The 27828-nt window shown below is 39.5% G+C and overlaps 1 protein-coding gene across 5 annotated transcripts in view; it reads right to left on the reverse strand.

Moving 5' to 3' along the window:
- Positions 1–20394, reverse strand: part of TMEM229B (transmembrane protein 229B) — a 63983-nt gene extending 43589 nt beyond the window's left edge. Inside the window, exons 1-4 of one of the 5 annotated variants that reach the window (XM_070759149.1) lie at positions 19839–20119; positions 15468–15597; positions 14089–14139; positions 13100–13528 (exon numbers count right to left, since the gene is read on the reverse strand). Coding sequence is in view for 1 of the 5 variants with exons in the window: in XM_070759140.1 (XP_070615241.1) it covers positions 19839–20065 (227 nt within the window). In the remaining 4 variants the exon portion in view is untranslated. Of the gene's footprint in view, positions 1–9387; positions 9467–13099; positions 13529–14088; positions 14140–15467; positions 15598–19838 lie in introns of those variants that run through there. The other 4 variants (XM_070759159.1, XM_070759170.1, XM_070759140.1 and 1 more) reach the window with 4 other exon arrangements.
- Between the last annotated feature and the right edge of the window lie 7434 nt (positions 20395–27828).

Raw genomic sequence — 27828 nt, forward strand, 5'->3', positions numbered from 1 at the left:
TCCATAAGTAATCCGATGCCAAAGGTGTCCAAAGGCACTCATAATTCCATAGACACCTCCCTTGCAGTCTCTTTAAACTATCCAACTTTTTTAGATTAAAAAAATTAATTAACCACACAATGCTGCCTAGGACAGTCAATTTTTTCAGTGCCATTGTAACTTCAAATAGTCATTAAATGAACTATTGTAAGTTGAGGACTATCTGTATTCTTTTTTCTTTCAATTGTTCTTTCAATTTTTTTTCTTCTTTTCAGTACTTTTTATTCTTTTAGATTTTTGTTCATATTTATTTTTATCTTTTCAATTATGTTTAATGTTGTACATTTATTGTAGAAAAGAATATAAAGGCAATGTCTAAACGCTGGCAGCTATAGAAAGGATGATCTCGTTGAAATTATTTTCAGATGGAATATGTCTAGGAAACACAGGAAAATAATGGAGTGGGGTGGAATGGAACAGAACAGAACAGAACAGAACAACAGAGTTGGAATAGACCTTGAAGGTCTTGTAATCCAACACCTTGCTTAGGCAAGAAAGAAACTCTATACCAGTGATGGCAAACCTTTTTTCCCTCAGGGGCCAAAGGCACTCATGCGCATGCTACTGTGCCCATGCAAGTGACCACACCCATAATTCAATGCTCTCCTGCACATGCATGTGTGAGCCCCCCATATTGCCCCACGCCCTGTGCATTCACGCACAATAATGATGATGATGATGATGATGATAATTATTATAATATATTAGATTTGTATGACGCCCCTCTCCAAAGACTTGGGGTGGGAACAATCCTCCATTCACACATTTCTTGACTTTGGGTGGGCCTGATAGGCCCATTTTTCACCCTCCCCAGGCTCCAGAGGCATCCTTGGAGCCTGGGAAAGGCAAAAATGGCTTCCTCGTCTCCCCCAGAGGCCCTACGGAGGCCGAAAATGCCTTCCCAGAGTTTCTGCACAAACCAAAAATCAACGGGCCAGCACACACATGCGCACTGCAGATAAATTAGGACAAAGGCTCAGGTGCCAGCAGGTATGGCTCCACGTGGCACATGTGCCATAGGATCGCCATCACTATTCTATATCAATGCGCATGCACACTCATCTGGGCAGCAACCTGGAAGAGGAAAATGAACTTCCAGTTTCTGGCTAATTATTGGTGCACATGACGATCAGCTGGCCGGCGTGCACACTCACACAGGAAAATGGAAGATTAGCTCATCGAGGTTCCGGAGCTGCCATACACACAAAGGCCAGCTAACCACTGCACACGCATGCATGCCAGAAATCCAGAAGCGGAACGAGCAATGCGGCGCGACATGGCTCTGGGTGCCACTTCAAGCATGCATGCCATAGGTTCGCTATCATAACTTTATACCATGTCAGACAAATTTCCATTTCAGGGAAGGGAAGGGAAGAGGAAAGATCTCTTTATTGTATCCATTTCAATTGTGAATCTCAGATTTCCAATTAAAAATACAAACTGCATTTTTTCTGAGTAGTCAATAGTCTATTGTGGTTGTTTTTTTAAAAAATTTGATTCATCCTTGGATTAAATACTTACTTTGAATTCTTCTACAGAGCACTTTCTGTGATACAAATTATTGTTTGAACAGAGGTGAAAGAAGCGTTATCACCTGTGCAAACCATCTGGATAAAGGCTTCACAATAAATCAATAGCTGGCAATAAGCAAACAAAAAAGGAGGAAGAAGGAATATTCAGCAGAGACACTGCTTAACAGGTGCTTAGATAGATAGCAAAGGAGAACAAAGTTCAATTTAGCCTTTTTATTTTTCTTTCCAATCATGCTGGGCTGCCAATGTCCCCCAGTTCTGATCTTTAAAAGTCTCCCACAAAAACAGGGAGAGAAATCCTCTCTGAAATCTTCAATCAAGATAAGGGCAACTTCTTGTGTGGCTCCACATCCATATGAATGTTTTAATTTGTTTTTAAAATTTATATAGTTGCCTATCTCACAAAACGAGTGACCCTTGGTAGCATGTTTTCATTTTGATGAACAATTACTCTAAGCAGCTATGCTTCTTGAGATGAACGCTCAGTCAATATCTTTTTTTTTTTACAGTGACAAAGTCTTGCTGAAAATAATGTCTAGTTCTCTTCTAGGCCCCCAAGAAGAGCTCTTTGGCACGCTCACAAGACAATTTTCTAGTTGCTGCCCTCCCAAATCTGCCACACTTCCTGATGCAACCAGCCAAACCACCTCTCCAGAGGATCATCTAGAGGTGAGCCAACTTTAATGGTTGTCCCGTCGCCAAACTTCTTTGACTACAACCTTAACTTGCCAATTGAAGGCTCATCCTTCAATCTCTTAAATCAGAATCGTAGCAGCTGCTGAGCCTATGCAGTGATCAGAGCCTATACAGCTTTAATCCCTAAGGCTTAGGAAATAAATCCGCCTGTATTTCAGTAGCTAAAGTCATGGGAGGCATCGTTTGTGGGAGATGAATTATTCATGTTTCTATTCAGCTGCAGAAGTATATCTGTTCTTCAGGCTTTAATTTAACAATAGTAGCAGGCATCTAATTTTCCCTTTTATGGTTCTTGAGGGCACCTGATGAAAACTTGCTTCACTCAATTCAACAACAGACAACTGAGCTCACACCAGCGTTCCTACTCAGATCTATTTCTCCACCAATGAACTGTTGCAATTACACAAAAATACATTAGGGATCTGGGAGGAGGCTGCTCATCATGCTGTTACGATGGAGAAAAGAATGGGAATGTTGTATACTTTGGTCACGTGTTTTTCCAAAATTTAATGATTGTTTCCATGAAATAAACCATAGTTAAATCTTGTACTGCAGCAAGGTTAGTTATATTTTGTTATCTACCCCAGTGTTTCTCAACCTTGGCCACTTGAAGATATTTGGACTTCAACTCCCAGAAATCCCCAGGCAGCGAATGCTGGCTGGGGAATTCTGGGAGTTGAAGTCCAGATACCTTCAAGTGGCCAAGGTTGGGAAACACTGATCTACCCAAATGGCAACTCTCCCTTGTTTTTATTTAAAATCAAGTCAAATAGTTATTACGGTCATAAACCAGCACAATTTTTCTTTTAAACAAGAAAAATAGTATTTTCATTTACATCAACATTTCTACTGCATCTATATGAATTATCATTGAGGTAGCATTTATGACAATTAAAGTACTGGTAATATCAAACTCAATCCCAAAAGCAAATACAGTAATCCCTTGCTACTTCACGGTTCATCTTTTGCAGATTCGCTACTTCATGGATTTTCAAAGGGGGCTTAAATCCATTACTGTAAATCCATTGAAAATTTTAAATCCATTAAAAATTCATAAAATTCTTCTACAGTACTACTGTACTCTATTAAAGAAACTGGTAGAATATCACATGTAGTTCCAGCTGAGAAACATTATAGAATGGCTGTTTAATATAAAGGGGGGGTGTTAAAGTCCAAATACTTGTTAAGTACATTTTTAAAAAATAGTTCCTCTACTTCACGGAAATTCATTTTTCACAGATGGTCTTGGAACGCATCACCTGTGAAAAATGAGGAACTACTGTTCACTGAAATAACAGAAATCCAATTTTGTGCCTAACCACTATACCTTATTATCATCTGGAAATTGATTGCTCTCCCAAGTGAAGCAAAGTTCACTTGAAGTGAAGCAAAGTTCCCAGAGATGCGTAAAACAGAGAAAACCTCAAAGTATTCTGAATGCCATTATTTTAATTAAGAGGTGAGCAACCCACAATCAATTCATTACATGCAAGCCCCTTGCCCAGCTCCCAAATTCAGCAGCAAATTTATTTTGAGCAATGAACTTTCCAAACAATTCTGGTTTGAACAGCAATGTCAAGCATAGAATAGAATCTAATGGAATGGAACAGATCGGAACAGAACAGAAATTGGTTAAGTGTGATTGGATACACAAGGAATTTGTCTTGGTGCATGTTTGTCAAGAATCATAAGGTACAGCACTTAATGATAATCTGGATACAAATAAGCAATCAAATCATATTAGTCAATATAAATCGTAGGGATACAAGCAACAAAGTTATGGTCATATAGTTATTTGTGGGAGGAGATGGGTGATGGGAACAATGAAAAGATTAATATTAGTTCAGATTTAGAAAATAGTTTAACATTGTTGAGGGAATTATTTGTTTAGCAGGGTGATGGCGTTGGGGAAAAAACTGTTCTTGTGTCTATTTGTTCTGGTGTGCAGTGCTCTATAGCATCGTTTTGAGGGTAGGAGTTGACCCTATTTTATACATACATTTTATCTTAAAACAAGTTCCAAATCACAAAAATATCACAAAAACAAGTCCCAAATTACCCAATGTGTTCCCCCTGTCCTTTATGGTGATGCCCCTACATTATTAGCGGCTGCTTCAATTCTTTTTTTTAATACAGTACACAAAAATATCGTCCATCCCTGATTTAGGGCTTAAAGGCACTTTGAATTAAGGCCAGGAATAAATTGAAGGATGGCCAGGTTGCTAAACAATCAGAACAAGGTCATCCAATTTGTTGGCCCCAGGCAAAACTCCAACAGCCATATGATTGCACAGAGGCAGCTCCATTAATAAAGCTATAGGTCCATGTGCCAGATAGGCATATGCAGCAACCCTCCTTGAACTGCAGCTCAAAACTTCTCTGGTTTTGGAGGTCAGGTCAGACATGTGTTAAATTTGTTCACTCTATTACCATGAGGTTGGGTCTGAAGGTCTTGGAGGCCCCTCCTGTGTTTTGAAAGGAAGAAAGATGCCTTGATTGTGTGTTTGCTTGCTTGTTTGTTTTTTCAAACGTGATATATGATTATGATTATATGATTACAAAGTATAAACAAAGTATAAACATGATTGTGAATATATAAGATGTACAAGCATGTTTAGAGTACAAGAAATTTTATAATTACCTAGGTACATTAGGGCAGGGACATTAAGCATGATGGTGTGGTATGCACGCCCCTTACAGACCTCTTAGGAATGGGGTGAGGTCAACAATAGACAGTTTAAGGTATTCAAATACAGTGGTATCTCTACCTAAGAACGCCTCTACTTTTCTAGATACAGTACAAACTGGGTGTTCAAGATTTTTTTGCCTCTTCTCAAGAACCATTTTCCACTTACAAACCCGAACCTCCAAAACTGTAGCTGGAAAAGGCAGGGAGAAGCTTCTCTAGAAATCTCCTGCGAATAAACAGGACCGTAAAAGGCAGGGAGAAACCTCTGTGGGGTCTCTCTAGGAATCTCCTGGGAGAAAACCGGGCCAGAGAAGGCGGGGAGAAGCCTCCATGGGGCCTCTCTAGGAATCTCCTGAGAGGAAACAGGCCCTCCACCCTCCCTGTGGTTTCCCCAATCACACCCGTTATTTGCTTTTACACCGATTCCTATGGGGAATTGCTTCTTCTTACAATCTTTTCTACTTAACAACCAGGTCACGGAATGAATTAAGTTCGTAAGTAGAGGTACCACTGTAGGTTTTTTTTTTAATGGAGGAAAGCATTTTCTAAGTTTGTGAACTTGCAGTCCTTGTATCTCTAAAATAAAATGACATATTAACACGTTGAAAAATGAAGGACTCCAGAAATATGTCTTTTGAAGGTACACCAAAGGGCACAGCAAAGCATGCGAAGAACGATGTTCAAGAAATTCTATCCGCTCCCATCTTTTGGAGATGGGAGATATTGATGCCACAATATGACCAAGCATCATCTATTCTATATTTTCTATTATTAGAAAAACTCATCAAACGGATGATCAAAGGTCTGAACAGTCAGAAGCTTTTAAATTTTTTATAGTAATCATATTGCAATTGTAATTAATAAGCTAAAAACTACAAAAGAAAAAAAACTAAAAGAATAAAAAGAAAAAAATGAAAACAATTGAGAAATAGGAAAAAAAAGAAAATAGAATATAGTTAGGATAAAGAAAATAATGTGATGTTGCTTATTCTGAGGTTGTTTTTCTTGTTGCTCTGTGTACTCAGACTTATGAATGATGCCCCTTAAGATGGTCTTGCTTGACAACTTTCCAAACCTGAGCAGGAATTTTAGTAAGAAGGATGCTTTTGTGTTTTCAGGTATCAATCCTGCTATTTCCTTGGTTCCCGAAACAGTGCAGTAGCCTCGAGAACCAAGAATGCCTACCAGGGTCTGCAGTTTGAATCCTAAAATCAGGAATCATAGAATAGAAAGGAGCCATGATCCTGGTGGTGCAGTGGTTAGAATGCAATATTGCAGGCAAACTCTGCCCACAACTGAAGTCTGACCCTGGCTGGACTCAAGGTTGACTCAGCCTTCCATCCTTCTAAGGTCGGTAAAAGAGAATGCTGGAGCAGCATTAAGTCTAAGTGCTATTGCTATTAAATTTATACCCTTGAGTTCAATTCTCTGATCAATGCAAGAATCCCAAACATCCCAGAGCTTCTTGAACACCTCCAGTGAAGGAAAAACCTCCTGCTACTTTCTGGATAATGGGCTTTGCTGCTAAACTGCTTTTTATATTAAGCAGCTTTTTTCTAACATTCAGAATCCCCAGTCCTGTACCTTGTGCAACCTCCAGTTAGAAGGATCACTTTCTTTTGAAGATTTAATCCACAATAATAGAAACTATTATATATATATGCTGTTCCAAAGTCACAGAGTGAGCAAAATAGGGCAGTGGACCTCTTATGAACAAGGGAAAAAAAGGATCTAGTATAAAAACTATCACATCCGCTCTGTCACATTTTAAAGCAAAACATTTAATTCACTGGTTAAACTCACAGTGATCCAATAGGAATTAAGGTCAGGATGCAGTTGCTTAGCAACTTAGCCGATTAACATTTTCCAACTGTTACCTACTCAGTAGAAGGCAATGGGCGATTTACTGGGACACTTCAACTCTGTTCCAGGTCCTCCTACTGTTTTATGGTTATATTCTAAGCAGGGAATTGGACCTGCTATTTTATACACACTACAATTTGAACTTTACTGTACTTCTGAGATAAAATGTCTAGGTCGACACTAGTGTATACTGTACAAGTCAAAAAGTGGGCTGTGAAAATATTTACAGACACCTCACATTCTGGACACAAACTGCTTCACCCTCAAAATGATGCTATGGATCATTGCAGACCAGAAAAACTAGACACAAGAGCAGATTTTTCCCAAATGCCATCATTCTGCTAAACAAATAGTTCCTTCAACACTGTCAAACTATTTCCTAAGTCTGCACTTATCATTGTTCCCATAACTCATCTCCTCCGGCAAATGACTGTGACTGTAACTTTGTTGCTTGTATCCTTACAATTTATATTGACTGGTTCCTAATACGATTTGATTGCTTATATGTACCTGGACTATCATTAAGTGTTGTACCTTATGATTCTTGATGAATATATCTTTTATTTTATGTACACTGACAGCATGTGCACCAAGACAAATTCATTGTGTATCCAATCACACTTGGCCAATAAAATTCTATTCTATTCTATTCTATTCTATTCTATTCTAGGCATATCCAACCCATGGCCCATGGACTGCATGTGGACCAGGCAAGCCAAAAGTTTGAGACATCCATGGACTACACTTTTAGTTGGTCTCTTTTTATTAGCCAAGTCAGCAAAATATGGGTGTGAACTTTAAATATGTTTTAAATCAACTGTCATTATTTTTAAAAAAAATTAAACATAAAACTGCAGAACAGGCACAGAACTGCTGCATTGATAAAAAGGGCAATGCCTTCAGATACAATGAACTATATTTTAAGTTAAATATCATCATTACTGAGAGCAGAGTTTTAAAGTTTTTATTAAAGAAATGCAGTAATCATCTCACTTATCAGCTGTTTCTGTTGTTTTTGGCTTCTTAACAGGCTGCATTGTTCAAATCCCTTGAACACTATATAGACTATATAATTATTAGCTAAACATTTCTCTTCACTGATATGGAAATGTATATTGGACACTTGATTTTGATCAAAGATACTAGGTTGTATGGAACAAGCAACAGACTGAAGTTAAAGAACCCCTTCTTAACTCTCAGCTAATATCACCAGTTTCTCAAGTTTTATTACATATACAGTGTTCCCTCGCTTTTCGCGGGGATGCGTTCCGAGACCACCCGCGAAAGTCGAATTTCCGCGAAGTAGAGATGTGGAAGTAAATACACTATTTTTTGCTATGAACAGTATCACAAGCCTTCCCTTAACTCTTTAAACCCCTAAATTGCAATTTTCCATTCCCTTAGCAATCATTCAGATTATTACTCACCATGTTTATTTATTAAAGTTTATTTTAAAAAATATTTATTAAAGACAGACAAAAGGTTGACGATGACATATGACGTCATCGCGTGGGAAAAACCGTAGTATAGGGAAAAAACCCGCGAAGTATTTTTTAATTAATATTTTTGAAAAAACGTGCTATAGACTTTTCGCGAAGTTCGAACCCGCGAAAATCGAGGGAACACTGTATATAGAGAATAAGGTTGTGATATTGAACATGCTTAACAAATGAGGTTCTTTACTCAAATGTGTTTCTCATACAGGACTTGAAGACAAAATTGCACATGGAGAGGATTTATTAGAAAAAGTTCCCAATTACTGCAATAGATCAGTTAATTCAATAGCAGTAGCCCCAGCGCAATGTCATCCTGATTCTTACTAAATTCATTTTAAGAATCGTTTGTTAAGTTGTGTTTCAAAATAACTTTAATTTACAACAGTTACAAACAAGCACTCAGTATGAAAAACATAATATATGTTTTAAGTTATTCCATTCCATACTGTGACTGCAGCATGCAGAAGAGTGTTCTATTAGAATGGTAAATAGTCTACCTTCTGTTCAGTACTTGGAGAGAAAGAAATACAGGTATTATATTACATCATTTCCCCCACCCCCAAGGTTTTATGTGACTTTTCTAGATACCCTTGGAAGGAAATGTCTCTATTTTTACACTGTGTGTATTCTGCACAATATTTTCCATTATATTCATCATCAATAAAACTGCCTCCTGGCACTTAGAAAAGTGGTAAGGGCAGGAAAAGCTACAAAGTACAGTTTAAATGGCCTGACTTTGAAGGCCTATACTTTGCTGGATAAATATATCTCTTATGATAATACAAATCTGATTTTAGAAATTGAATTGTGAAGGGACAGGACAAAATCATCTGGCATATGATCCCTATCTTCCAAGGTCATTCCCAGATATCCAAATAGGATCCGGTATAGCGCCATGAACTCCTAAGCATCCTCAGAGCCCACTCTGAAATAAGAGAGCTCGACGTCCCCCAAGGCCATAAGTCTGGAGAAACCCACTGCCTACCCCGAAATGAAGTCAAAAAGTTCAGACAAGTTAGCCCTTTCATCAACAATGAAATCGCAATTGAAGGAAGCCTTATTAAAGACTGACCTGACAATTAGAAGCAGCAGCCAAAAAAACCAGACTTCTGAAGATTTGCTGACTGAGTAGAGAGCTGGACACCAAGGAGCTAGAATTTCAAATTGATATAAGACATCAGTCCTGCATTCCCCAAGAATGGCCTGCTCCCAGTCTTTTACCATATCTCCTTGTATCTATCATCATCATTATATTTCACCCCGTCCCCATCCCCTCAAAGGTAGCACAACCTCCCAATATAGCCCCCTCAATTACCAAAGCCAAGAACCTCCCATCGTCCTGAACTCCATCCATCCCAGGAAGGGGAAGCCAGACATCCTGAGGCAGTTTAGTTTCAATACTCCCAGGACCATTCGGTGGCCATCTCCACACTCCACCCACAAATACACTTCCACGCACAGTATCCTTCTCCTACTACCCTCATCCAACAGGACCCTTCTCCTGCTACTCTCATCCAACTGGTCCTTGATCTTCTAATTGCCAGGTCAGTCTGTCCTTTCCATTCACCTCAACCCCATCCATCCCATCCTTTGAGTTGCACCTAGACAGGAGAATCAATCTTCATAGCAAACTCGCTGTCCACTGACATGGGTAGCTGTCTGGGTTGCTAGAATCCATGCCAAGTGGTCAACAATCTCTGCATTGTTTTTTTCCTCTCTGGCATAAGAAAAGGCAAAATAGCCTTTGTAAGGAGGGAGGGTGCACAGTAGCCGGCCACTCTACTGTTATCCCCAGCCCTTGTAGGAGCCAGGAAGGACCCATGGTGGTGCAATGGTTAGAATGCAGTATTGCAGACTGACTCTGCCCACTGCCAAGAGTTTGATTCTGACCAGCTCAAGGTTGACTGCGCCTCCCATCCTTCCATCCTTCTCATGTTGGTTAAATAAAAATTCAAGATTGTTGGGGAGCAATATATTGACTCTTTAAAAAATCATCCAGAGAATGTTGTAAAGCACAATGAAGGAGTATTCGGAGAGGGGCGGCATACCAGTCTAATAAATTATTATTATTATTATTATTATTATTATTATTATTATTATTATTACTATTACTATTATTACTATTAGTTATTGATTGTTATTATTATTTAAATCTAAATGCTATAAAACTGTGAGCACAGTCTCTCTGTGGCCTCTATTATGCCTATCATCTTTCCAGAAGGTCCTATATACCAGTTGCATAGCCAAACCAGGGAAAATTGCAACTCTCCCCCTCAGGACAGAATCCTTGGAGGGCTGAGATTCTGAGTTCCTTTGGGGAGGTTCTGCAGGCCCCACAGCTTGGAACACCCACGGAAAGGGACTAAATGCCTGCTTGGTCACAGTGAAGCACCTGTTACCTTCACTCCAGCGACCTCCCCAAGCACACAGGACTTTGATTCTTGAGATAATTACGCATGATATCATTGCCCTTTAAGATAATAATAGGTTTATGCTTTTTTCCATCTTCATGGCCTTTTTCCCCCCAGAGTTTCTGTTGAATCTGTAATTTGATGGCAATTACAGTGCTGTTTATTTCGGAACGGTTTATTTGGATTTTTGTTTTTATTTTTCATTTCATTGTCACTTTCCTATGTACAGTACTTGTAATGCTACATCTATAATGTCTCAAGGAAACATTTATAGCCTTTTTTTTCCATTTCAAGAGTGACTCTTAAGAATTCCTCAGCAGACTCCATCCTTTCCCTTTTAATCAACAAAGGAAGTAATAAATTAGAATAGGCGAACTCAGATATGGGCACACAGATAAGCTACATGTTAACATGTCACAACTACAGAATTAGAAACTTCTCATACCACAAGAGGCCATTTGATAGAAGAAAGGTGTGTTTTCTACTGGGCTAATAAAATATTAGCTCAGAGTCCCTAGGGAGTTGGGCGGCATAAAAAATGAATGAATGAATGAATGAATGAATGAATGAATGAATGAATGAACGAACGAACGAACGAACGAACAAACAAACAAACAAACAAACAAACAAGACTTGCTCATCATACTGATGAGCAGTATGTACGTCCTTGGTTCATTCTCAATGAGATTCCTCATTGGGTTTGATCCGATATATCCCAATGTTTCTAGACAGCCCTTTTCTCTGCAAAGCAGAAAACTCTCTTTCCATTTCTGCAAAGCAGCATAGCTTTGTTCAGTGATTGTTCAAAGTTAGGATGGTCCTAAACGAATGGTAATGGCCAACAATCAAAGTTCTGACTGTTGTTGTGCTCCTGTGGTCATGTGATCAAAATATGGGCACTTGGTGACCGGCCCACATTTACAACCAGGCGTAGCATCCCATGGTCATGATCTCCTGCTCTGCTTCAACTTCCACCAACTTCAAACTGACTCTGCTTTAACATCCACTACACATCTCTGCCCTTTTGGTCATTTTGTACTCTGAAGCCTACTTTTGCTTCTTGAGGGGAAAAGTGACTTGTGATCTTTCCTGACAGCTTCTAATTGATCTTTCTCAGGGGAGATCAGCAGGGAAGGTCAGAAATTTGGTCAAGATGCTACAACTGTGTAATTTCAAACTGATTGGCAAGTATTTGAATCACAATGACATGACTATGGGGATGTAATGGCCATAATTTCCAGAACTAATCATAAGTACCACCCATTAAGCAATGCTGCAACTTTCAAACAGACACTGAATGAATGGTTGTTAGCCAAGACTACTTGTAGGATGAAATTTTAAGTAGGCTAAAATAATAAGATGAAAATGGAACCCAGGAAAATAAAAAGACAAGTGGATATGTATAGGATAACTAGCTTGGTTTATACTACTCTGTTCTTTCCCGATCCAGAGTACGGAACACCAAGTACAGATTTCAGTTACAAAAAAGTAGACTTGAGTGTTACAAAATAATTTCTGAAAGGAAGACCAGAGGACCAATAAACTATACTAGTTAGAGAGGTGATGGGCTTCATTTCAGGGCACAGGTTCAATCAGAGGATAGGCAACCACCTGTCTAAAAAGCTTCACGTTGGATTCCTGCTCTGAGTGAAGGAGAAGGGTGTTTACCTATGAAAAAAGCTGATGTGACAAAAGTCATTTGTTTAAAAAGTAGGCCAATCTTTTGTTTTGAGATTTCGCCAGGAGCTTAGTCTTATAATCTTTCCTAATGAATGCTAGGCAGACATAGGGATGGGATTAATCATGCTTTCCTTGAACCAAAACAGCCAGCTTTGGTGACAAGAAAAACTTTTTCTTTCCAGAATAGTATTGTAATGATTTGCAAAACTGGAAATGACCTGGGAACCAAGCTTGAACTGGCACATAGTTTTATTACCAGAACTATTATTCTGTCAGGCTAGAATTTTATTTGCTAAGAAACAGAATGCCCAATAATAAACTTTCCATCTACATAATTGTGTCAGCCCTGTTAGATAGGCTAGTCTAAGAAATCAATGCCCTCTAAGTCCAGAACTACTTTTAAAGTATAGTTATAGCAACAGAATCTGACAAATCTTCATATGCTTCCTGTCTCCCTTAGTTTAACTTCATACGAAATAGGGACAGGCCTGTGTGAGATATTTGCCCAACATCTCCAGTCAACAATTTTTAAAAAATGGGTTCATGTCTGAACAATGCCTTGACAGCGACACTTCCTCGAGTCCTTCCCAGGCATTCCCTATGTCCTCTTACAAGTTGTAAGGAGTTACCATTTTCCTTTATCTTTAAGGCTCAATCCCGACACCATATATAGACCTGCAAAAAATGACTTACCTCTATAATCACCATCTACAGATTAAGGGCCTTTCCATACTGCTCAGTGCTGTACATTCAGTGCTGTACATTCATCCTTGAGTTTGTAGGCTATATTTACATGCAATTTTCCATCTAGCCTCTACCGCATTTCGTCCACCTATCAGTGCTTTTCTTATGCATGTGCAGTGCCTGATAAGGAGAGCCTGGTAGAGTTCTCTAGTTTTGCTGTCTTCCCTCCACAGTATGTCAACAGCTGATGGGAAAAGATACTGACTGCATTGGGATAAAGTAGGTCTAGATGCCTTCCTGTTCTTCTCCCATTCTTCCTATGCCCCACTGTGGTACAAAACAGTCAAGGGTTAAAAGATCGAATCCGAAAAGGAGCTGAATTACAAACAATATTTCTACCTGGGATTCCTTTCTTTTTCTTCTCTCAGCTTCCAGACTCTATTGTGATGTTTCAGAAGGAAATATAGGGAGGAGAAAACAAGATTCAGTATGGCATCATTTCACTTCATCTTTTTCTAGGACATAGATGAAAGCACTTACGGTACTGGTGACTGAACAGTTTTGTGTTATTATTCAATTCTGAAGAACCACAAGCACAGCACTACTATATCCAACTATTACGCAGTAGATAGAATGACAAAAGATTGGAAGGGAGTGCTTCCATTAGCCAGAAATGGACAAAAAGCACTGTTCCAATCCCACCTAGTACTTATCCAGCTTTCCATTTCTGATATAAATAGAAGATGTAGTAGCTGGGTTCACTGTTATGTTCTATCCTTTTAACCTGCTTTTCCCAACCTAACCCCTTCAGAAGCTGCAAACCAACATATCCTCAAAGAAGAAGAAAATGAAAAACCAAATAGGAAGAGGATTTTTATCAAAACTTTTCTATAATCTGAAGTTGGCACCAATGATTTATATTTCTTTATGGATGCCTTTATGGATAAAATATCAGATGTAAGTTATAGCTTTCCAATTTAAAAAGCCCCATTCATTACCATATAGAAAATTCCTCATGATTGGGGGCCAATTCAATGCATAGTTCAAACCTAAACAAACAGTAAAGGCAGGTTGGTCAGAATTATGTAAAACATAAGCAAGAAAAGTTGTACCAAGTCGCAGTTTCTAAGATTTGGAAGATTTACCCAAATCCTAAAAAATCTATCAGATGAGATGTAAATACAAATGTTACCCACACACTAGCTGGAATACTATGTTGTTTTCCAGATATACTTGCATTTGGCTAGAAATTAAAAAACGGAAATGTTAAAAGTTGATTCCCTTCTAAACATCACTCCAGCAAGTTTGTATACCATGAAACGTTGTTGACTGACAAGTCAGTGGGATATTTTTTATAAGCACCATACAGTAATTTGAAAACTGTTTCCTTTCACGGGTGATAGTTGTTTCCTTATTGTCCAAAGGGAAAAATGCAGAGTTTGCACTGAAGTGCCTAATGCTACTGGATTCCATTAGACTTGCTTTACGATCATAGATATTTTGCCTTTTTGTGTAGGTTTGTTTTAATATATATTTATCCATTGCTCTTTAGCAATATTTTCAAGAAGGTCCATAATTTTTATTACTTTGCTCCTCCATCCAGTTATGTCAATAAAGGACAACAATAAAAATTCCTGATGGGCTTTTTTTAAACTTCAAAATACATTTACTGTGTGTCTATAAACAGGCTTCCGAAGTTCTGCAATTCAGCCATTATAAAACTCTCTTACTTCTAGGATTACATCATGTGTACTACTAGTAGGAAGTGAGTTGTACCAACAATAAGACACTTTTGGGTGTAAACATGAAAAAGTTCAAATTGTTATTTTTCAACTCCTAGGTTATAACCAACATTTTAGAGCTAGTCCTAGAAATTAAGGCAGGTGCTCTACAGCCAGAATGAAACTAAGAATACTGTATATTAATTCCATCTGCTAAAAGGTTTCAGCTTGGATGGATAAGCACCTACATTTATTTCATACACTACTCAGTTACTGGAGTCTAATGATTTTCTCCCCAAATGTCTCAAACATACATTTTAATCACCAATTCTACTTGTTCTTTCTATCATATTTTACATACTAACCAGTCCTTTTATCATTTAAAATATGTGTAAAGCAAAAATTACATCATAGATTCTATGGAATTAACTCAATGTCAGTATCACTTTCTTCGTTTTCAGTGTAGAAAAATATTGCCTTGTGGCATGCAAATTTCTAAAGTTAAGAATTTCTGTTCCAAAGAAGTACAGTATACCACAATATAAGATCAAAATTGCTCTCGCAAAGGTGACTAAATACAATCAGGGTTCTGTTTAGAATAATGGAAGAAAAAACAAATGATGAAAAGAAAAAGAAGAGAATATGGTAATAACTACTTAATCCAGTAGGAGATGTGATGGCTCAGTGGCTAAGATGCTGTTTGTCGATCAGAAGAGTTCAGCAGTTCGAATCCCTAATGCCGTGTAATGGAGTAAGCTCCCGTTACTTGTCCCAACTTCTGACAACCTAGCAGTTTGAAAGCAGGTAAATAATGTAAGTAGATAAATAGGGAATACTGTGGGAAGGTAACAGCGCTCCACCCACCTTTGGCATTATGTCATGCCAGCTACATGACTATGGCGACATCTTCAGACAGCGCTGGCTCCTCGGCTTAGAAACGGAGATGAGCATCTCCCCCTAGAGCCAGAAAGGATTAACACGCATGTGTGGGGGAACCTTTACCTTTAATCCAGTGTTTCATAAATTTCATATTATTTTTTAAAAATACTTTCTGCATTTCCTAACTATAACAAACAGACTTCAATATGTATAGTCTATGCCTATTTAAACCTCATAAAGTTAAGTTATATGGCTTAAAATAGTTTCCTAAGGTTGAGTGTTTAGTTACAATCTCTCTCCATGAGAAACAGAAGCAGAATCGATTTTGCTTCAAATAAGGAAATATGAAGGCCTAATTAAGTTTCTTCTTTTTGCCTACGGTAAATAAAATTTTCTGAAGAAAGTTAAATTATCACACTGTAGTAATTTGTTGTTTTCCAGTTTGCTTAGAAAACTTGTTCTTGGAATTGGACATTTATTAAGTTAATGGTTCACAAAAATGCAACTATTTCATAGGGTTAGAAGGTTACTTGAACTGGAAGAACATTCAGTCTCTCACGCAAGGTTGTGTTTATTCCCTAGTGTTGGAGATTATCATCACTATTTTAAAACCTCGACTGTTTTAATCAATACAGTCCCACGGATTTCAACACAAGATTCTTGGTCACTAAATAAAATACATTTTTCTGTGGGATGCTGATACACATTTAGAGACGTTTTCTCCTTTAGAAATAATTAACTTGGAAAAACAGGAAAAGTAACAATTATCCGTTTCATTCAATGTTAGTCTGCAAAGGTATTTTTCAGTTTAAACTTTTAAAAAGAAGATATATTTTTGTTTTACTGATTACAGCAAATGATTTCCAGGCTTTTGATACGGTATGAAAATAATACTGCTAATGTTAAAAAGAGCACAGCTTACAGAGGCTGTGCTATGTCATATATTATTAAATGATTTCCACAGTGATCAGCACTGGCATGTTTTAACGTCCCCTAAACACAATATTCAATGCAATGATGCTGTTGATTACACAGATAAATATTGTTACTGATTATATAAATACACATTGTTACAATGATGTGCAAGATGTTACTCAAACCTATCGTCTCACACATCACATTATATCCACACCAAGTGCACTTAATTTATACCTCCCCCCCGGGGTAAGAATTTCTACTCACAGGATGTAGAGAAAGCTCTATCTCCAGCAGCCTCTTTGTAATTGGCACCCAAGATATGTGACACTACCGTTCATATAATCTCTGGAGAGCTTACCAAAGCATGTTGGTTTGCGCCAGGCATAATCCAACACTTTAGGGAGAACTCTTGTAACACGATCCCATCAAACACATAAGAACCCATAGATGTTTCTGAACAATCTAATAAATCTTGGTGTAGGAGTTAGCAAGGACCATGACCATGGGACAAGAAGGCTCCATGTTCTGTAGCACCAAAATCCATTACAAGTATAATGGCATTTTGGAGACCACTAAACATAGAAACATAGAAGACCGACGGCAGAAAAAGACCTCATGGTCCATCTAGTCTGCCCTTATACTATTTCCTGTATTTTATCTTACAATGGATATATGTTTATCCCAGGCATGTTTAAATTCAGTTACTGTGGATTTACCAACCACGTCTCCCGGAGGTTTGTTCCAAGCATCTACTACTCTTTCAGTAAAATAATATTTTCTCACGTTGCTTCTGATCTTTCCCTCAACTAACCTCAGATTGTGCCCCCTTGTTCTTGTGTTCACTTTCCCATTAAAACATTTTCCTCCTTAACCTCATTTAACCCTTTAACAAATTTAAATGTTTCGATCATGTCCCCCCTTTCCCTTCTTTAGTCCTCCAGACTATACAGATTGAGTTCATTAAGTCTTTCCTGATAAGTTTTATGCTTAAGACCTTCCACCATTTTTGTAGCCCGTGGTAAAATGGGTAAAATGAATTATGTGGGAGACGTGTCTTTATAGATAGGAGACAGCCAAGGAATTCCTTAACTGTAAAGCCAGGAGAACAGACAGGAGACATACACCATGCGAGTTGTGAGCTATATACTGAGGAAATAAACCTTGCAAAAGCTTGTCAGTTTTAAGAGAGAACATTGCTCAGATTTGCTTCAAGAATCACCTTGTGTCTTCTCTTCTAAGCTTGGCTTCCCATTTACAAAATGGGAATACTGTAACCATTTGCCTTCTCACAGGTCTGACATGAAAATCAATGAGCCCAATGCTTTTTTAAAAATAAGGCATTATAGAATGGAATGGAATAGAATAGAATACTTTATTGGCCAAGTGTGACTGGTGATTGGATACACAAGGAATTTGTCTTTGGTGCATATGCTCTCATATTATAAACATGATTTTAAAAAAATCACGCTGGGGCAAGAAAAGTAGGATCAAAAGTAACACTCTTGAGAGCGGGAAGGCGCATCCTCCCTATTTGGGGCTCTTCAGAATTTGGACAGCTGAAGTCGAATACCCGCCAGTGAATATAGAGGAGCAGACAACCTGAGGAAGCCTGAGGTTTCAAGCAACTGGAATACACTCCCAAAGCAACGGGAGGTGACCACATCACCTGGGAAGGATGAGAGGAGGGGGAACCAAGTTCAAGTAGACCCGGGGTTCCCAACCTTTTTTGGGGGGCCAAGCTCCACCTATGCATCTCTAAACTCCTATATAATTCTTACTATTCAAAAAATTAACACCTACTCATGTAGAGGAAACCTAAAACACCATTAACAACAGAAAAAGACCTCATGGTCCATCCAGTCTGCCCTTATACTATTTCCTGTATTTTATGTTAGGATGGATATATGTTTATTGCAGGCATGTTTAAATCTAGTTACTGTGGATTTACCAACCACATCTGCCGGAAGTGTTCCAAGCATCTACTACTCTTTCAGTAAAATAATATTTTCTCACGTTGCTTCTGATCTTTCCCCCAGCTCACCTCAGATTGTGCCCTCTTGTTCTTGTGTTCACTTTCCTATTAAAAACACTTCCCTCCTGAACCTTATTTAAGCTTTTAACATATTTAAATGTTTCGATCATGTCCCCCCTTTCCCTTCTGCCTCCAGACTATACAAATTGAGTTAATTAAGTCTTTCCTGATAAGTTTTATGCTTAAGACCTTCCACCATTCTTGTAGCCCGTCTTTGGAGCTGTTCAATTTTATCAATATCTTTTTGTAGGTGAGGTCTCCAGAACGGAACACAGTATTTCAAATGTGGTCCCACCAGCTCTCTATACAGCAGGATCACAATCTCCCTCTTCCTGCTTGTTATACCTCTAGCTATGCAGCCAAGCATTCTACTTGTTCTCCCTACCGCCTGACCAATTTAATTTTAATTTAATTTAATTTATTAGACTTATAAGCTGCCCAACTCCTTGGGGACGTTGAGGGGCGCCCAACTGCCCCCATTAAAAATCAAATCCCCCCCCCGTGGGGCATGGTCCTCACGTTGGAAACCACTGAAGCAGACCCTTTTAGAGGGGAGAGAGAGAGGCAAGAAAGACCCAGGCCTGAGGCGAAGCTCGCTAGTAGCTACGCCAGCGTCGGAGCGAGAGGATTCCCCACGTCTCCCCCCTCACACACATATACACACGGCCGAGCGCAGAGGGCGCGCGGGGGATCTCGCGGCTCCTACTGGGGGGGGGGCAAAAAGAGAGAGAGCGCGCTAAAAAAAATGCCTCGCGCCCAACTCCTTCCGAGCCCACTGCAGGCCAAGCCCACCACCCAGGATACTGCAGCAGCAGCAGCAGCAGCAGCAGCAGTTCAGCATCCTTCCCAAGCGAGTCGGAGGCGTGGCGGGATGGGAAGCCGGTAGCCGCCGCAGGGAAGATGGGGAGGTTGGGGAGCGACTGAGGAATAAAGATCCTGCTAAAGAAGGGCAGCCGCCCGTTCTCCTTCCGCTTCTCTTAAGCGCCTCCTCGGCTTTTGTTATGGGCTGAGCGCTTCCTCCTCTCGCGCGGATCCCCGCGGAATTGCCCCGGGGACTGGGAGTTGTGCAGCGGGTCACAAAGGCGGAAGTCCGAGCGCCCTCATCGCGGTCGCCCGGGTCCTCCGCCTCCGAACATCTGCGCCCCCACACCCGTTGCAGGAAGAAGGAGGAGGAGGAGGCCTCTGCGGATGCACCTACCCGGGTGACGCTGGGCAGCGAGACTCAAGGAGGGCCGGCCGGCCGGCGCAGGTGCCTGCTTCGCCGCAGCGCCGCGGCTGGGATCCGCTCAGCAGCGCTTCCTCCACCTCAGCTCCATTGGACAGATCCGGGCCGCCAGCTGTTCCTTTTGTAAAGCCGCTCTTTGCGCCGCCGCCGCGGCCGGAGATCAACTGTGCCAATGAAGCGGACCCATCGCGTGGATGCATTTGCAAGGCAAACTGCACATGCTCCTTCCTGACAGGCGGCCGCCTCCCCCGCCCGCAGCCCTTCGATCGCTTAACTCTTTCGCTGCTGCGCCCTGGAGGCGCGGGCTGGGCGGAGGGGAAGTCAAAGGGCGGGCGGGAGGGAAGGCCACTCCAGGCCGCGCTCCCTCAACTTGGTTCCGCCATCCTTGCGCTGCCGCAGACCCCCCTCGTCCACGACGTTGCCTTCCCTCTCCGCCCGCCTGCGTTGTTCCGCGCGGCGGGCTGAGGAGAGCCGTAGCGAGGGAAGAGTTACTCCGTCCAGGTCCTTGCTTAAGCTACGTTCCCTTCCTGGTTTGAATAATTTACCTCCTGGCAATTTGCACGCAGCCCGTTTGTTTTCTTGGGCAGTTGGCCTAGGCCCCAGGTCCCCCGTGGCTCCTTCAGGCCGAGAGATGGGTTTTGTTGGAAGAGAATAATATCTGTCACTCAGGGCTGGACTGTGGAAGCCCTTGGAACTCCTTTGAGCTTGCAAACCCCACATTCACCACTGTTAGTGAATGGGGGTTATATGGGTTTTGCTTCCTACTTATGTACATTAGCCTGGCTGCCGAGGTTAGAGGAGCGGGGAAATGTCTGCAGACAGGTTTCTCTCTCTCTTTGTGTGTGTGTGTGTGTGTGTGTGTGTGTGTGTGTGTGTGGTGTTGGTGTTGTTGTTTTCGGGGCTTCTTGATTTCAAAATCAACATTTCAAAAATATCCCTTGATGGAAGATCGGTTAAGGCTAGATCCAAGGTGGCTGCAGGAGATAAAACTGGAAGAAAAGCAGATCTTCCTTCTCCATCTAGCCTAGGTTTGTAGTTGGAATAAACCTGATCGCTCATTACCTGCACCTGTTATGGAGATGGGAGATAACGGATCCCAGAGCCCCCAAGAGGAGAGGTGCAAAGTCATTGGGTTTCTCCTTTAAGACTATTAGGAATATTTATCTATTCAATTTCTATAGCCACCATCTCAATCCATGACTCTAGATCAGTGGTTCTCAACCTGGGGGTCAGGACCCCTTTGGGGACCAAATGACCGTTTCACAGGTATCGCCTAAGACCACGGGAAAAAACAAATTCCCCATGGTGTTAAGAATTAAAGCTTCTATTCTGGCACCTTGGAGCATATTTTTACAATCCGACCAGTGACGGGCTCCTACAGGTACTGTCAGGTACATAGTACCCGTAGAAAATTTTTGATTTTTTGTTCTTTTTTCCCTTCTGGGCTCTGGGTATGTTTTTCCTATCGCTGTAAATGAGGTTGAATGTGTATAATTTTAGAAGAGCTGTGTGTGCCTGTGTGTGTGTACATATACATACAGTTTATATAGTAGATAATGTCTATTTTTGTGTGCCTGTGTGTAATATGTATGTACATAGAATTAAATAGTATATTTTGGATGTTCAGTAATAGTAAATAGATAAGGAAATTGTATCTCTTTGAGGCGAGGAAAGGCCAGGCACCATAACCCAAACCCTTGATGTGAGTGATGTCAAGTTGGCCACCTTTAAGCCAGTCACATGACTTTTAAGCCACCCCTGGTCACATGATTGTCAAGTCAATCCCACCTAGTCACACGGCCGGCAAGCCACACCCGCAAAAAATAAGCCATGCCCACAGTGTGGTAGTAAAAAAAAATGCAGTCCTTCACTGAATCCGACCAATCAGGCGTTTACAGTGGGGATGTCCCTCTGACCTTCCTGCCAATCAGCTTAAAGGTCTGTTGGGAGAATTGGCGCTAGACTTATGGTTGGGGGTCACCACAACATGAGGAACGTATTAAGCGGTTGCAGCGTTAGAAAGGTTGAGAACTACCAAGAGAAGAGGTGCAAAGTCATTTGGTTTCTCCTTTAAGAATATTAGGATTATTTATCTATTTATTCAATTTCTATAGCCACCATCTCAATCATTGACTCTAGATCTAGAACACTTACAGGTCTAATGCTGTGTCTCTGGGGGAATCAGCCCCCCCCCCCCAATAGCTTCTATGCAGCAAGGATTGCGTAGGACTAAATACAAGTCCCCTCAACCAATGGGAGCCCCAAGGCCACCCAGAATTGGCAGATTTTCGGTGTGGCAGCAAAGAGGTTCAGCATCGATGTATAACTGGTGTCAAACTGGTGGCCCATGGGCCAGATGCGTCATGCATAGGCCACGCTCAGCCCAGCTCGACAAATTGATAAAATGTCACATGACAGCAACGTGGTGCTGTGAGTTTGATACCCATGATCTATAATAATATGGGGAAAACCTTAGGAGACAGGGTGAAAAGATCCTCCCTAAGGAATAGTTGGATAAGAAACAACACACCTTGTAGCTGGAAAGTTGGTGGCTCAAGAAGCTCACAAGGGACCCTCCCTAGTTTCTGAGGCCATAAGGGGGAAGGCAGAAGAACTGTACTTTCAGACTTGCAAGATTCTGTTCATTTCCTGTCTGGTCTATTTGGAAAGGCTGACTCCATCCTTGGGCCCACTAAAGTGGATGATGTCCATTGCTTGTTATGCACATTTTTGTGTGTATGAGAGAACCAGTGTGCTGCAAGAGCTGGGAGAAGTTAGTTCTAGGCCTTCCCTAAAGCACAGAGAGAATGGATGAGATTGTGGGGTAAATTTATTTTAGAAATGCTTTGACTTCAGATAAAAGCCAAGGAGAAATTTGGCTCCTTTTGCATTTCTGTTCATTTTTTTATGATTAATGGGTGGGTTGTACTCTAGTTTATTCCCAGGAGAGTAATTTTTACACTGAAATGGAAATTGCTGCGTTAATGCCATATAACCTTGTCAAATCCTGAACTTTTTGGAATATTTTTTCAGTGTTTTCAATATTACAGTGTTCTAGTTCCTGATGTTTGGTTTGGGCCAATAGATGCCTGGAAACAGCACAAAAAGTGTGAATCTGGGTTTCAGAGTACCTACACCTTCTATAAACAAATATACTCTTTCAAAATTAAATATATTTAATCTAACATAATAATGAAACTATTTCTCAGGCTAATTCTTTTCTGTGATAATATCTATTGTTAATTTGTTTGATTTAGGAATGGGTTCTACAAGACGAGTCTTGAAACGTTTTACCTCAGTGAGAGGTACAGGAATTTAAGCATATTTAAGGATAAAATATGAAATAAAGTTCTGTTTTGTAAATGAGATTGTTCTCCCTCAGCTACTTTTGTTCCAATAATTTATTTTGAAAAATTTATACAGCCATTACAGGATGCATGTTTAACGTAAAAACCAAGAAAGATTAAAAATCTATGAATGAAAAATGTCTGTCTGATAACAAATAGGCCTTTTAACACATTACTCTGCTGTAAAAATTAAAGTCTTTGAATAACATTCGATGTATTTGCTGAAATAATAAAAAAGAAATCAGTAAAATATTTTCCTTTACATCTATGCTGCTTATTAAGCCATAATTACTTAATTTTCACGATACTCAAATGTCTTCCTGCTTTTGTTTCTCTTGTGCATGGCATCCTGTCAGGAGTAGTTCTCTGGGTGTTTCCAGTGAAGAAAACTTCAACTTCCTTTATTGACTTTTCAGAAAGTCCCAGTGCTATCTTTCCTTTATGTGAAATACTTTTCTTACTGTTTCTTTCATAATTTTTTTTAATAATTTTTCTTTTCTGAGAAAAAGTTGAGAAATGAGTTGTACAGCTCCTTTTCATTGATAACCCTTTGTCTAAATGCATCTATTGTAGACAAAGACAAATAGATGATGAGACTTTTATGGCCTGTAATTCTGGTTAGGAGTGCATGAGCCTCTAATTGAAATATGGGGAAATATGAATCTCCTCTTCACAGAATACCTTTCAGCACAAGTAGAGCAGCTCATCTGTTGGCACCTGTTAGTTTGTTGCCTTCCAAAGAAACAAATGCTATGGATAAAATACCTCTGTAGCAGGAGCATCTGAGATTTCCTTTCTGAAGATCTAAGTGTCTTAAGTTGTGAGGTCTATTTCTGTATGTTGAGAATATGAACCTTAAAAATAAACATATAAAAATAGGAACAAGAATTGTCATATGTTTCTTTTAAAAAAAGGTCCCTTAACATGTTTTTTTTACAGAAAATATAGTCAGGATAATACATTTTCAAATAATGCAACATCTAAATTTTTAACTAGACTTTTTAACTAGACACTTACGTTTTTAACTAGACTCACAATCCTAGGTTTAGAAAGCTTAGAACTATGTCGTCTTAAATCGACCTAAGCATAGCCCATAAAATCATCTGCAACAACGTCCTTCCTGTCAATGACTACTTCAGCTTCAATCACAACAATACACGAGCACACAACAATACAAACCTAAAGTAAACCGCTCCAAACTCGACTACAGTAAATATGAATTTAGTAAATGAGTAGTTGATGCATGGAACTCACTACCAGACTCTAATATCACCTAACCCCCAAAACTTTACCCTTAGACTACCTATGAGACTACATAAGTGCACCAGCATGTCTTCCATCCACTGCCCTAATGTTTCTCTCTTACTAGACTCATGTATATAAACATTGTTATAACTTTGTATACCACCAATACGTACTTGACAAAACAAATAGATAAATAAATATATATTGGAAATTATTCCAAGGTAGTGTACAAGATTGTGGTTAAAAATAGTTACCAAGAAAAAGGAAAACATTTTTTCTCCCCTTCTCTCAATTACTTTTATGATAGGATAGTCTTATTTTATCCTATAATTGAGGCAGATAATTTGGGTAGTGTGGGGAAACTATCCCAAATCAGAATCATTGTCGTTTTGGGTAAATACGGTAACTTGTATTCTGAGGAACTGAAGGATATTCAAGAATTTTTGTTGAACATTTTGCTCTTCCCATTTCATTTCAAATAATGTTCAATTGTAGATAATAGCTTTCAAAACTAACAATTGTCATGGTCCCTGTCTGCAGTGATGCTATTCTAGATCTCTAGAATAGCACCACTGCAAAGGTATACACTACTGTATATATAGTTCAATCAAAAATTACCGATATCCAGAGTTCAATATTTAAAATATAGAATCGTTTTTTAGAAAAAACAAAACAAAAAACAAATAGGCAACAAGACAAAAAAATAGATCCAGTCGTAGCTTACTTTCGCGGAAGGTTTTAATTCTTAAAAGTATACTTTTTTCTTTGTTCGCCTTTTAAAACTCAAGTTCTTCACTTTTCAGAGAATTAGATTCCAAAATTTTACCTTGTTTGTGCTCTGTATCTTTCTTTCTTTCTTTCTTTCTGTAGATCTTTTTTTAGACTTCTATTTAAATCTTTGGCTTCCTCCATGTACGAGTCGCTATGCCCGCGTCCCTGCCGAAGTTGCTAAGGTTGGGAAACACTGGGCTAGAATCAAGGAGATCGTGAGTTCTAGTTCCAATTTAGGCGCAAAGCCAGCTGGGTGGCTGTAGGCCAGTCACTTTCTCTCAGCAAGGGCAAACCTCCTCTAAAAATCTTGTTAAGAAAACTTCAGGGACTTGTCCAGATGGTCTCAGAGAATTGGACACAATTAAATATAGGGTCGAAAAGGGGGGGAATAGGAGATGTACAATGTAAATTATTAGTAGCTAAACGTCAGAAAGAGTTCCAGAGCATGGACCAGAATACCTCCGGGACTGTCTTCTGCCACACAAATCCCAGCGGCCGATAAGGTCCCACAGAGTTGGCCTTCTCCGGGTCCCGTCAACTAAACAATGTCATCTGGTGGGCCCCAGGGGAAGAACCTTCTCTGTGGTGGCCCCAGCCCTCTGGAATCAACTCCCCCCAGAGATCAGAATTGCCCCCATCCTCCTTGTCTTTTGTAAATTGCTTAAGACCCAGCTATATCGCCAGGCATGGGGGAATTGAGACACCTCCCCCAGGCTTACAGAGTTTTATGTATGGTATGCTTGTGTTGTATAGTTTTTAAATGACGGGTTTTTAGATGCTTTCCTTTAATTATTAGTTTTTATTAGTTTTCCTTTAATTATTGTTTTGATTATTGTTGTGAGCCGCCCCGAGTCTACGGAGAGGGGCGGCATACAAATCTAATAAATTATTATTATTATTACTTTGTAAGACTGACATTTGATTATGAAGCTCACAACCTTTTTTGAACATCTAATAATATAGCCTGCAGTTCATTAAAACTTATGCCTGGTAATGAAAATTGTTATGCTTGACAAGAGTTAACTAGAGGCAAATGTTGGTAAGGAAATGCAAGATCCTTTAGCAAATAAGGAAGACAGTAAACAATATCTCAGCCCTTCGAGTGGTGGGGGTATAATAGATTCAAAATAACTGCCTTGGTTTTTTATGGCAGAGGAAAACAGGTAGGTTTTTAGGATTCTACTCAATAATAAAATATGACTTCTCATTGCAGCATTTGTTGTACCTGACTTACCTGGAAGGACAAGCAATGTTGATATTCATGGTTGTCATTAGCTATCACTGATCTTGGAGCAGTCCTGATTATTAATTATTATTATTATTATTTATTAGATTTGTATGCCGCCCCTCTCTGTAGGCAATAGTCATTTCTTCCTCTGCTCTGGTAAGCATAAATAAAGCAGACTAGCAAAATTTATAATAAGGCACCTCTGATCATTCACAAAGGATTCACAAATCTCTTGAAATAGGTCATTTTCCTACATCCATCATGCCTGAAGGGGGATCTATGTAGCATAATCAAAGGCAATAAAGCTAAACTATGATATATATGTTCTATTTCCTAAATTCTGTGCCAGTTCTCAAATTGGTGCCTTATGCATCAGTTGCTGAAATATACCGTTACAGTTTTCATAATACGAAACCTGTTCTGTGAAGAAATACGTCATGTGGAACTTGCTTGACTGAATATTGGCCAGAGATTTCAAGAGAAGTGCTCTTGAAGTGCTCAGGCTGCCTTTGGATTTAGCTTTCAACCCCTTAATTTTATTTTACTTTTGAATTTTTATTTTTTTAATAGACAAACATAACAAAGCAGCTGTCAGCGTTCCAATTAGCATCCGAAAAATAAATCAGAGTCCAAACCTTGGGCTTCTTCCAAATTCCAATTTATTAACAGAGCCATGTTGGTTCCAAACTATAGCTAACCCAATGCTAACTTTTTCTACAGTTCTCCACCCAGGTTAATGTCTTCCCTTGTCCCCACACCCACAAGTTCATCATATGGACCACTCTGGTTCTCTCAACATCCATGATCCTCCCCCATACTTCTAGCTGGCACTGAACAAAGGATGACCTTGAATCTCTGGAAATAATTCGTTGTGGCTAATATTTTTTCCCTCTCATGCAACCACCCCTCCCCAATTCCCACAGATTTATTCTACCTGTGGTAGGCCAAAGTCTCTAATTCAAAACGATGGCTTTGGCCTGAAAGCAATAATACACACTCGAAGACAAAAACATACAACAATAACATATGACAAACAAGTGGGGCATTGATGTCCCCCTGTCATCCAAAAGCTATTATCAGATATTATCCAATTATTAACATTTACCATAAACATTTATATTAATCTCTAGCTATACATCAATTTTTAATTGTTTATAATTTTTAAATAAGTAGTTAAGGCTATAAAGTCTTTACATAATTCCTTTAGAATACAACATTTTATCTTTTATTTATTACAACCAAACATCCCCCTATCTACCAAAACCTATTATCAACTATGATAAAAAATATCAGGCATTTCCTTAGATATCTGTTTTTCTCTCTAACTAAACATCATCATTTGAGCACTTCTATTTTTAATTATACAATATAA

The sequence above is a fragment of the Erythrolamprus reginae genome, chromosome 1 (genome assembly GCF_031021105.1).
Source record: "Erythrolamprus reginae isolate rEryReg1 chromosome 1, rEryReg1.hap1, whole genome shotgun sequence".
Lineage (NCBI taxonomy): Eukaryota > Metazoa > Chordata > Lepidosauria > Squamata > Dipsadidae > Erythrolamprus > Erythrolamprus reginae.